Source organism: Corvus moneduloides, chromosome Z (assembly GCF_009650955.1).
Source record: "Corvus moneduloides isolate bCorMon1 chromosome Z, bCorMon1.pri, whole genome shotgun sequence".
Lineage (NCBI taxonomy): Eukaryota > Metazoa > Chordata > Aves > Passeriformes > Corvidae > Corvus > Corvus moneduloides.
In genome coordinates this window covers 49327906-49340726 of record NC_045511.1, presented here as the reverse complement: position 1 = coordinate 49340726, position 12821 = coordinate 49327906, and the positions used below count along the sequence as shown (strand labels likewise).

Here is a 12821-nt window from a genome sequence, read left to right as displayed (position 1 = left end):
ATGGCCAAATTCTCTTTTAATAGTTCAGTAGTGCTGGGAATGTAAGTACATTACAGGCATAACAGGCCCAGCTGCTTTGCAGATTGTGCAAAAGCAAAGAAAACTTTCTGTTTTCTTGCGTTATTAGCTAGCTGATCTGCAACCAGAAACAGAACTGGAGCAGCAGCTACTTCTGCCAAAAACATGAGCTAATGGTCTTATAAGGACAAAAATTTAACAGTCTTTGCTTGAAAAAACATCCACAGTATTGTATTTTGGCACATTGAAATAATTATCTTCTTCAAAAGTGCTGGAAATACCTGAGCTAGAGATTTCCTGGGTTTTTTTTGTTTTGTTTTTGTTTTTGGGGTTTTTTTTAGGTGGGTGGAGGATGTATCTCATTGCAATCATTAGCTGTGAACTCTGCTCCTTCACCTTTGCTCCTCATGCATCCTTAATTTATGATATTTGTTAATTTCTTTTTGGACTGGAAGGCAGATAGATGGCTTTCTTTGAACTCTAAAATAAGTGACTTTGATTAAATTCAGCTTTAACTGTAAAATAAGTGACCATCTTCTATATTATATAAACATGTAACATTACATTGTTTGCTTTAAATTTTGTTAAACAGCTGTCTTGACAATGGTCCTATTATGCTAACATGAATATGTAATTATTGTTAAATCATTTAATTATATTATTTATTAAAAATACTTAGCTACAGTTTGCTTTTATTCACTGTCTGAAGTACATTAGTCCACTAATCACTTGAAGGGCTCAGATTTAGATGTCTAAGAAACAGGCAAAAGTTTTATATATAGAACCAAAAATGAGACAGAACTCAATTTATGTATATACTTCTCATGTGCCCATGAAGCATTTTACTGAAAGGAATCTGAAAAAAATTGTATTCTTAAATATTAAGATAAAATATAATTTTATTTGATTTCCTTAAGTATGTTGTGATGCTCTGCGAGCAGAGGTCATTTAACTTGGAGCTACAGATAATTAAAAGGCAACCATGTATTCATTTTAAACCTTTATGGTTCATAGCAATTACTTTCTCTCTTAACAGAGTTTGCTGATTCATTACTTTTATTTATTAGTGGTGTAAGCTCACCATGAGCTATCTCCTGTGATGCATTCTGCTTTGTACATCGAGGTGGAAAAGGTCAAATTGAGTTCCAAGGAGCCTTCAGTAGGGTCACTCTTGCAAAATATTCTGCGCTCTCTCATTCTTGGAGGAATGTCTACAGTCCTCCTACTTCCAGGTGTTAGGTGCAGCTCACCAGGAGGGCAAGGGGATGACGGGAGTTTGTGCATTTAAGACCTCTCAGCTGAAAAAGTTGCAAACTTTCTAATAATAATCATTATCCATAACATTATTTTTATCCAGGCAGATAGTTCAACCTATTGCATAAACAGAACCTCTTTCAAAGACAGGACTTATCAGCAGAAAGAGTATTGCAGGTATGTCTGAAAAAAAAAAGCCTGTTGCAGGCTTTCAATTTTTTGAATGTAAAAAGCAGAGAATGCTGTCACTTCATCTAAAGTTTGCTTTAAATATGCGATTTGTTCAATATTTAAACTAAAATAAAACTTAATGAAGTGCAATTTAGGGTCATGTTTTGAAGCCAAAACAACTGGTTAAAAGTGTCTACTAAGTTAAATCCTGTAGTTCTGTTCAGCTATGTTGAAACTGTATTTTAATAAGTGTCCAACAGGAATTAGTATTTCCAGATTAATATAAGTTTGTTGCACATTTCATTTGGGCTTAAATGTGATTTTGGAGCTGTAACCTAAATGGTGCTGAAATACTAAAATATGGAGGCCATCTAGACATTAGTATTTTACTAATAAAATCCTTTAAACCTCTAAACCTAAGCCTAACATATGATCTCAAAAAGGATATATTGACTGTTCTTGGAGAATGTCTTTTTAGTTTTAGTACTAAAGGATGTTAAACATTTTTTTCTGGAGTCTCTTTTACAGGGCCAGAGGAAAAGGAAGGATGCTGATTAATAGTCTGCGTAGTGAGACAGTTTATTTAAAATCAGAGAAATACACCCAGTGCTTAAGACAACAGTTAACAAAAGAATTGCAATAGAATTGTTTATCAGTTTCTCAGCAAATTCTTTTGGGTATGCTAGATATTTAAAATTATTTTTCAGAGCTATAATATTACAAGGGCTTTTTTTTTCTTTTCTTATGATAGCTGTTAGTAATGTATTTGAAAACTGTACCTAGGAAAATATTTATGCAAATATGTGATTTTTTCTAATCCTACAAAGGAACTTCTGGTCGCCACAGTCTCCATGGTAAGCATTAATTATTTGGGGATGTACATACTTTTAGGAACTTCTATGTTCTGTTCACCTTAATAGTTAAGATCTTGGACAAATATTTAGCACTCATTTAAATTAATATGGTTTCTAATTAGGCAAATCACTGTATTTGTAGTCATCATGAATGAGTGTTTATATCAAAGATTGTTATGTAGGGACTAAAATATCTAAATTTTATGGTATTGCATTTACAGCTGGTTTACAACGTGTACTCAGAAAACAGTAGCAATAATGAGAATGCATAGATTAAGCATTCCTTAGTTTTTGTCGGCATGCAGCCATTTCCAATTTTGTTACATGTTCTGAGAAAGAAAAGCAGAAGTAAGCTGGAGGGAGTATTACTGAAACATGTAAACAAGGATTTTATATTAATTCTCCAGAGTTTTCTACAGGGAAGACTTTTTACTGTTATTTATATGTGTATTTAAGCACTGAACTGATCAGCAATTTGTCTTTTAAATTTCCTTCTTTGTGCCAATGGATTTAAAAGAATTGTATGCAGAATTACTTATCAAATGCATATTTGACATGCCCAGCTTCATCCTTTTTTTTTCTTATTAATAGCATGAAGATAGAATAGTCTGCAGTCTTTGCTTCCAAAATTTATAATTCCTCAAATTTAGGCAAAACTGTACAAAATTCAAATAATGAAGAAGTTGGATATTCTTCTTAATAGTCATGCAGGCTGCATCTACAGTGTCAAACCTAAGTTTGAAGATTAAGAAAAAGAAAGGAATATAATTGACATCAGTCTAATAGTAAAGGAAAAATTGCTGATTTTCCATTAAGTTCCAGTTTTCTTTCCGAGTTGTGAAATCAAATTTTCCTTGTATTTTATTATGCAGACTTCAGTAATTTCTTTAATACTTAAAAGCCCCTTTTTTTTCTAGTGGTGAGAATTTTTTCAGTGTTCAGGACAAGCTGTACCAGATTTACTTGCTGCTCTCGGAATCTGTTTTTGAAATGGGTTCCAGGGTAGCGCTGCGTTAAATTGGTTAGCTGGTTAACACTGCTGCCCATAGTGGCATGCATTGTACTTGCTATTTCAAGTCTGTGGACTGATTTGCTGTACTTACGCAGTGTTGAGCCTGAGTTGCAGTTTGTCTTTCAGCCTGGGTAACAAGCTACGTGTGAAATCATTTCATTTTGCCAGAGTTAAGATGTGTGTCATCATTCTGTGTCTTTAGATATGACAAATCAGATTTAATCTCCTTTCTTTTTAGTGAAATAATTTATTTTCCTACGTTGCCAAATATGAGATGATGTGAGTATTTCACATCACTCATTTCCAGTATCTCACTACAAGTGTAAAATTCTGTTGCCATTAATAAGGAATGCTGACTTGTTTCAATGAATATTTTAGAAGAGTTATTTTTTGTTACAAATATTATTTGAACTTGCTTTTCTCAGAAGGATTTTTTTACTTGTTTGTTACTTTATTTTCTCAGGGCTTCTGTTAGTTTATCATAATTTTATCAGGATTCTTCTGTGTGTGACAAGAACTGTAATTGTACTATACATCATGCTGTGAATACGTGCTACATATCTGCCTTCATGTCTCTCTCTGATCTTCCAAACAGCATCCCTATCAGACTTCATTCAAAAGGGTTCACAGGGGAATTGCCATGGCTATGTTGAGTTCTTAAGGTGGAACATGGGGAGCAGCTTGCTGTAATTTCTTTTTTTTCTTTTTTTAATCCCTTAATGGAAGAAAAAGTATTTTTTTAAAAAAGATTTTGAATGTGGGCTTCCCAGTTTGCTTTCCCTGAACTGCTAATTGAGAATGATGATACTGAGCTTTCATGGCCTTGTTAGATTCTCAAGAGCCCAACACAGTCTTAAATTTTCATTTACGTTTATTTCCAGCCTAACTTGGTGCTCAGTCTGCTTTGAAATGTAAGACAACAGTTGAGTAATGTCTGTCATTGAAAATTAGGCATTTTTAATTTCATTTATGTACAGAGACTAAGATGGAATGTACTGCATACCAGCTCTGGGGTTCCCAGCACAGAAAGGACATTGACCTGCTGGAGCAAGTCTAGAGGAAGGCCGCTGAGATGATCAGAGGGACAGAACACCTCTCCTGTGAGGAAAGGCTGAGAGAATTGGAATTGTTCAGCCTGGAGAAGAGAATGCTCAGAGGTGACCTCATTGCAGCCTTCCAGTACCTGAAGAGAGATGGAGAGAGACTTTTTGCAAAGGCATGTAGTGACAGAACAAGAGGAATGTCTTCAAACTGAAAGAGCATAGGTTTAGATTAGATCTCAGGAGGAAATTCATTACTGTGAGTGTGGTGAGGCACTGTAACAGGCTGCCCAGGGAAGCTGGGGATGCCTACTTCCTGGAAGTGTTCAAGGCCAGGTTGGATGTGGCTTTCAGCAGACAGATCTAGTGGAAGGCATTCCTGCTCATGGCAGGGGGGTTGGAATTAGATGATCTTTGAGACCCTGTCCAACCTGGGCCATTCTGTGACTCTATGTTAGTTTAAAGCATAATACTAGTTTGTTGAAGTTCCTAATGTATTCTTTAGCCAAAACTTTGTGGTGGCAACAACATCTTCACGTGTGTAACTTTGCTTAGGATAGAGTTGATCTCTTAGATGCCCTAACACTGACAGGCTTCGCACCAGCCTTGCCCTTTGCTGCTGCTGCAGGGTGAGTGACTGAGCTGCTGAGATACTACGGTAAGAGAAAGCTGAGCTAATCTGCATGGAAGTTCGTATTTACTCAAATATTGAATTAATCTCCAGTGCTTTGTTACAGTATTTTAGCACAAGCAATATTATTTATTAATACACCTTTATATATGAAGATACTGATGGGCACATTGTAAAAACAAACAGAAAAACCTACCCACAACCCAATTGCAAGACTCAGAAGGCTTCCATAGCTGCAGTTTTCACAAAACAGCTGCAGCTTGAGTATTATGCAAGTTCATTTAGCACTTTTTCTATAAAAGCATCTGGTTTTCATCTCAAACAGAAAGAGGTGTAGGTGACAAATCCCTGTAATGAAGGTGGAAAACTGCAGGATATTGCAGATGCCAAAAGCTTATGCAGGTTCAAGAAGATACAGGCATGTTCATGGTATATAAGTATGTCAAGATCTGCTTAATACAAAATCTGCCAAAAAGTTATTGAGTTAGAAATTGTTAGAGAGTGGGATGAGTTTCTACACAAATATTTCTGTGTGACTTTTCTTGTGTTCTTGCCTGAGCACCTGCTTTTCGTAATTTTTCACAATACTGTACTAAGTAGACCACTTGTCTCTCCTGCTATAGCTTTTCTTTTGCTTTCTTTTGGCAAGTTTTTAGCTTACACAGCTTTACAGACTTGTTTCTAGTCTAATTTTGGTTCTGTTTCTTCTTGACTTCGAAGCTGTATTCTCTGGGGATTGGGGACAGGGAAGGGGACAAGTGGCACTGTAGAGAAGTTTTCTGTGGCAAAATACAAAAGATACAGCCATGGATTGACTGAAGCTGGAATATAAGCACCTGAGAAAAGTTTCTTATTCTGCTGTTAGGCAACTTAAACTGTAAAGGGAGATATTGTCTCCCTCACTGTGAACAGGGACCTCTGTTTCATTTGGTTTTAGCTCTGGGATTTACAGGCACTTGTGTCCTTAGATATGACAGAACTAATCACAGAATATTCTGCATTGGAAGGGACCCACAAGGATCATCAAAGCCAGCTCTTAAGTGGATGGCCCGTGCAGGGATCAAACCCAGAACCATGGCATTATTAACAGCATGATCTGACCAGCTGAGCTAATCTCATGTTCCCCATATATACTGCACACTCATTTTTGGCAACAAAGGACTAATAACTGTACAGGAAATAATAAGCTAAAGTGAGGTGAATTAAAATAGTTTGACAGCTTGTCTAGAAGATTCCGATACTAATTATAACTAGTGAACAATTTCTTGTAGGATTAGAGATGCAATCATGAGATATTAGAGCTACTGATATAGCATATTTCCCAGTTCTTTACTTAGAGACAAGAGCAGCCTCTTTATGGTAGAGCTGATTGCTCTTTTATTCTTAATTACATATTTATTCTTGTGGCTCATCAGGTAGTTAATTTTTGCACATAAAGTGCAATATTTGTCTATGTCAAACTTTACAAGTTTTTGGAATTGCTTTAGAAATAAAGAAATTATGACATTCCATTTATTTTTCCACCTAATTTTGTTCATTTCACCACTAATTTCTTTAGGTCAAAGTCAGAACTAGTCTCACAACATGATCTGATTTTGGTTGATTTAAAATCAAAATCAGCATCTATCCATAACTATTCATCTTCTAGGAAACTTCCAGCGAACTGTTAAATTTCATAGCTGCACACTGCTATGGTGGAGTAATAAAGAGCAGTATATGAATTGTACCTACTCCACCTCAGAAGTAATATCACCTAAGTTTCATGTCGGGGTCCCTCCCCCTGCCATGTGGTCCTGAGAGAGGGGCCCTGAGGGGAGGCACGGGGTTTCCCTGTCCCTGCTCAGCCTCGTTCCCATTGGTTGGTTTGTGTTCCCTGCGCGGGCAGAAGGACCCTTGGTCCCGTGATTGAGCAGTTCCTCGGCAAAATATGCGTGTTGCAGTATCTTCACTGTAACAGTTCCATTCTGTTCATGCAGCTTTTTTGAGAGCTACTAGCCTGTAGAGAAGCAAGTAATTAAAAAAAAAAAAATATTTATAAATTCATGTGAAACTTTGAAAAACATGAGGAACTGCGCAAATGCCTGGACATCTTAGGAAGCACTACAATTTTTTACTTCTGTGAACTTAAAAATTATGCATCTTTAAGTGTATGATAATTTCTTTCCTGAAAAGCAATTTGCTTCTTTATTTAAGGGTTGCAAAAAAAGCTCAAGAATTGTCTGTGGTGGATTGAGGGCAGCCAAGGGATTATATATTCACTAAACATTGGTACCTTGTTGCCTTTAAATAGGAGGAAAAACAAACCAGGTGAAACATTTATTGTAAAGAGACAGCAAAACTCTTCATAGATGTATTTTAGGATGTGTATAAGACAATCACACAAAGAAAGAGTGAAAGAAAGTGTGATTAATTGTAGAGATGCTTTTCAGAGAAGTTTAGGGATACAAGTAAGAAGTACAGGTACATGTTACTTTCTATGTCATATTTTAGTCTTATGATTACAGAGTTAGATTCTTGGAATGAGATCCTGGCATCCAGTGAGAAATATGGAGTTTTCATTATTGGTATAATCAAGTTAGGACATTTGCCCACAAAAGGCCTTCAACAGAGGAGGTAAAAACTAGACAGAACTTACAAGTACAGCTCAAACAATGGAAATATTAGGTCAGCATAGGCTGCTTTTGATAATCACAAGACTTTTTCTTGGACTAGATTCTGAAGTTCCTTTAAACAGGAACTGCAGTTTGACCTCAGTGGAAAAGCAGTACTTTATGCTAGCTCTGTATTTTTAAGCAATTTTATATAAGAGTTTGGTAACATTGAGGATCGGGTTAACTGTAAGATATCTGTGCGTTGCAAATTGTTTGCAACTTCTGTGGGTTTTTTGGGGTTTTCTGGTTTTTTTTCCTGGGTTTTAATTGAGGTTGAATAGTATTTTTGTCCTTTTTGCCTAAACTTGATAGTACTGATTAATTCTCCATACTGTTAGTTGCAGCACAGAATTTCTGAGTCTAAATGCATGTTGATAAGGGTGTAATCTTGGATTTTGGTAGAGAAATGCAACTCTATCCCCACTGGGCACCTAATATTGTTTCCAGTACCCACCCAGAAAGGGAAAAAGAATAAGCTGATGTCCTGGTTCATTCAGGGGTGTCACACTGGATTCTACAGAGCTTGAAGCCTCAGGATATTGCTAGCAGGGTAGAAGTCGGCATCTCTGCAGAGCTCAAATCCAGTTAATGGCTAAGGAGCTCCTCAGGCTATAAAATTATGTATCCCCAATCTTTGTACATGTGAATCAAGTGCTGTTTTATTCCAGAACTGAAAAAATGGACGCATTTCTGCACAACTAGAGCAATTTTCCTTTTTTTTTTTTTTTTTTTTAAATTAATATTCTCTCTCTTACTTACACAGAAGATGCATTGTGAAACAGGGGCTGTTTTTTTTCTCAACATGCTTTTCTTCTTTTTAACTACAACAGTTTCACTGGGTTAGTCATGGGTTCTCGTGTTGCTTTTTCATCTTATTTGAGTTTTACCTTCTGGGACGAAAAAGCAAAAGAAAAGAACACTACACAGAATCACAACTTGTGGTGGAAATGAATCTGGACAGATAAACTGTGTTGTTGTGTCAGAGCCATTTCACGCTGGATTTATGTTTTACAAATGCAAAAGTGACAAAAAAAATTTTGATGTGTACTACACATTTGCCCAGAAGGCATGAGATAAACTCTGTAGTCATTAACTTGAAGGGCAGTTCATAACAGATTTTCCTGTTACTCTTGAGAAATTTTTGCTCTTCAGTGAATAATTGTTCTATTTCTTTGCCTGCCAAGGTATTTCTTTGGTTTATGCTGCATCAATCCATTCTATAACTGTTACAGTTTAATAAAAGATGATAGGATGCAGTAGTATTTAGATACATACAGGCAGACCCTAATATATACACAAATCCATACTAAGCTTGCAGAGGGATGCTTAAATTTCAGGCTTACTGTCCAGAACTTGACTGTCTTTTTCTTGTTTCTATTTATTTCTGAGAAGTTCTCTCTGCCTTAGTTTGCTTATGTAATGAAAGGTGAAAATGAGAATTCTTTCATTTGTAAACTGTCATTCTTGCAATGAATTTTGGTACAGATGGGGTTTGCCTACCCTTATTCTGAAATTTTCAAGAGTTCTTATGTGCTGTACCCTGGAGGGGATGTGTGGGATCTGACAGTTACCGCAGTTCAACTGTACATTTCAACTTCTATAATATTATTTTAAATCCTTATTATTTGGGGGATTTGATGTCTGTCTTTTATGAGTATGTTTTTTCTTTATTCTTTTTTTTGGAGAAAAAATCAAAATAGAAATTTAAATGCAACATGAAGCTGGGCTTTGAACACTGAATAAATGAGTCAGTTTTTTGTCCTTTTAGAGAAAAAGTAAAGCTTTTTCCAAGATTCTTGAAAGCTCTCTGAATGATGCTTATTTGCATGTTTGCTGGTTTTAGGAGAAGGAAAGCATTAAAGTGAATTGCTGCATATGAATTTTTATGAATTTTGTATTATCCAACTCAGCTTACTGTATGAGCAGTGAAAGCTGGAGTGCTTTTTCATTTTATGGTAGTTTTGCTTTTATTATTTGTCTTTTACTACTGGACACCTAAGTGAGTGACTGGTTTAACTAAATAGTCACTGCCTTCAGTAGTGACTTTCACTTTTTTTGCAGTTAATATATGACTCATATGCCTAAATATAGTCTTAGTTTGAAATCAGTAGTATCAGCACCAAATTATTGAAAGCAAGAAGTAGAAATTAAAGTTTCTGTGGCACAATGGCAACATCTAGTTTAATTTCAGAGGTACTGGGGTGTCCCCTCCACAACATCACGGGTCTCCCATAAGGACCCCAAGAAGTAGCACAGGTTTTTTATTCATGCACCAAAGTTAATTAAGCAACATTTCATCTACTGATTACTTTATGTACATCCTACGAGGCTGTAAAGGACAGAGACCAGTTCTTAAATGTGTGCTAGTGCTACTTCCTGTAGTATCTGTTGTAGTTACATGTAGCTTGTAACTAATGTTCAGCTGTGTATGGACTTAAATGCAGTTTTCAGGAAGGGCTTTTAATTGTCCTATGAAAAACTTTCTCTACCGAGTAAAGGCACTATTGGTTTCATGTCCTTTAAAAAATCAGTAGAAAAAGTAGTCTTAAAGACTAGAAAAGCTCTAACAATGTAGAATCTAAAAACAGAATCCTGGGAGGTAGAGGAAAACTTCAAATAAAATGCATGAGTTCTTAAATACTTGTAACTGAAAACCAAGCAACTTTTCCTCTTCCAGCAAATGCTATTTCAGTATTATTTTGGAGGATTTCATATCTTATGGAAAATATTCATAAAGGCATATAATGCAAGAGAGAATTTGTTTCTCAGAGTCTCTTTTAAATGTTAAAATATGTTAAAAAATTGTCAGAAAAGTGTGTATCAAACTTTGATTCTAGGTATCTAAAATCACCTATACAGAGAACACGTATTTAAATCTAGAGTGTTTGAAAGGCCAGAGTTAAAAGATACTGTGCAGAAGTTTTGGGTTCAGAAGCTGTCATGTAGAAGCTAAAGTTGAACAGTTTTGTCTCCTCCTGAAATGGAAGGCAAAGTGTAATATTGAAGAATTACACTTCACTTAAAATGATATTACCGAGTAAACCCTGGAGGGGAAGAAAGGGAATTTCATTCTAGACTGTTTCAAGTTATATTTCTCTTGTATTCAGGTGATGACCTAGCAAACTAGCCATTCCTATCATAATTATTGTTGTCATTTTTATTCTGATTATTTTGTTATGTTGACAAGAAAAAAGAAATAATGGTCAAAAAAATTAGATGCTTCAGTTCTGGAGAGGACAAACTGATAGTGGAGAATGGTTTTGTTTTTCTGTGCCTTCTCTGGGGTATGCATTTCTCACTGTTCTCACTCTGGCTGTTGTGCAGGTGGTTGACCAGATTGACACACTGACTTGTGATCTGCAGCTGGAGGATGAGATGACAGACAGTTCCAAAACAGACACACTTAACAGCAGCTCCAGCAGCACAACAGCCTCCAGCTTGGAGAAGGTCAAGGTGCGGGGCAACGCGCCCCTCATCAAGCCACCTGCGCACCCCTCCGCCATCCTCACCGTGCTGCGGAAGCCAAACCCGCCCCCTCCTCCGCCTCGACTGACGCCTGTCAAATGTGATGAGCCTCCGAGGCTGCCTCCTTTGGCCAACCCCGTCAAGACTAATGGCACCCTGCTGCGGAATGGGGGCCTGCCTGCCGGGCCCGGACGCATCCCAAACGGAGATATGTGCTGTATACCGAACAGTAATTTGGAGAAAGTAGTGATGCAGCCTCTGATGCACAGACCTGAGAAAGAGCGGTGTCCCCAGCCAGGAGGAAGGGAGCGGGTACGGTTCAGTGAAAAAGTGCAGTACCACGGCTACTGCCCCGACTGTGACGTTCGGTATAACATTAAAAACAGGGAAGTGCACTTGCACAGTGAGTCCGCCCGGGTTGCAGGAAAGCTGCCACACCAGTGCCCTCCTCTGCCGCCTCCACCACCTCCGTTGCCTCCATTTCTTCTGGAAAATGGAGGGTTGGGGATAAGTCCCAGTAATAGCTTTCCCCCTCCGAGACCTGCAACTGTGCCTCCGCAAACCGCGCCAAAACCCCAGAAGACCATCTTGAGGAAATCAACCACTACAACAGTGTGAAGTATGCCCCTTGTACTAACTCTTTGTTTTTTCCTATATATAAACATAAATAGGTAATGAGCACTTTCTACTTGAGCAATAAAAAGACCCAATGTATTACACCCTGTGTCCAGTGAAGTGGCATAAAAATCACATGGTAAGTACAAAGAGGAATACTCGTTGATCTTATTTGTACTCACCAAAAATGGCGAAGGCTGCTGAAAAAATACTCACTCTTTAGCACATAGGTTGTAAACATCTGTAGCAGTTTCTTTTTTGTAGCATGGTTTAAAAGACAATGAAAAGAAAGCTCAATGTGAAAATAATGCATAGTGATTTGTGATAGATTTCAGTCTATCTGATGAAGGGGAATAACCATTTCTCCTGACTTTTGGGACTTTTCAAATGTCTTTTGATGAAGCAAAGTGGAGTACCAGATTACAGCCTTTGACTGAATTCTAGCAAATGCTTTTTTCTCTTCATGAGTGCTTGAGCAAACTCACTCTGTGTGAGGTGGTGCAGTAGGAGGTAATCACTGGCCTTTCGGCAGCTTCGTCTTTGGTGGGGAAGTAAAGAAATAATTGAAACGTATGTTGGCGTGGCTCTGGAAAACTGAGTTGCATTTTGTTTCTCACTTGCTCAGTGCATCACTACCGAAGTAAAGTACAGAGTTTTAACATGAGCAGGGATGGTCCCATTAAGTTTCCCCCCCCATTTCTCTGTCTGCAAAAGGGTGGTAATATTTTATCTCATTGTGCAGTGTAAGTAGACAGAAAAAACAAAGCCCTGTCCTGTGTTTTACACAAAGCTTTTGTCTGGTGCAAATCTTCTTTTTGAAGGCAAAGAAAATGTATCTTAAGGCCTCCAGGGACATCCACTTAATTCATGTAAAGAGCTTTGAAGTTGAAAAGCTCTGTGCAATTATGGAGCATTAACATGCAAAACAAGATATTTTACATGTTATCACATTTTGATGGTGAACCCAATTAATATTCTTACTAGTTGAAAAAAAGTTCTCAGTATTTTTAATTATGAAAGAACATCCTTTTATTCTCACAAAGAGAATTGCAGGGACTTAGAGTTTAAAAAAAAATCCAGGCAGTGAAGAAAATCTGATAATAAATCTGT

General features: G+C 37.2%; 1 protein-coding gene across 5 annotated transcripts in view; it reads left to right on the top strand.

Moving 5' to 3' along the window:
- Window positions 1-12821, top strand: part of PRR16 (proline rich 16) — a 157005-nt gene that overhangs the window by 93170 nt on the left and 51014 nt on the right. For 4 of the 5 annotated variants that reach the window (XR_004237537.1, XR_004237538.1, XR_004237536.1 and 1 more), the window contains exon 2: window positions 10956-11850. Coding sequence is in view for 1 of the 5 variants with exons in the window: in XM_032096331.1 (XP_031952222.1) it covers window positions 10956-11714 (759 nt within the window). In the remaining 4 variants the exon portion in view is untranslated. The remainder of the gene's footprint in view (window positions 1-10955; window positions 11851-12821) is intronic. The other variant, XM_032096331.1, reaches the window with a different exon arrangement.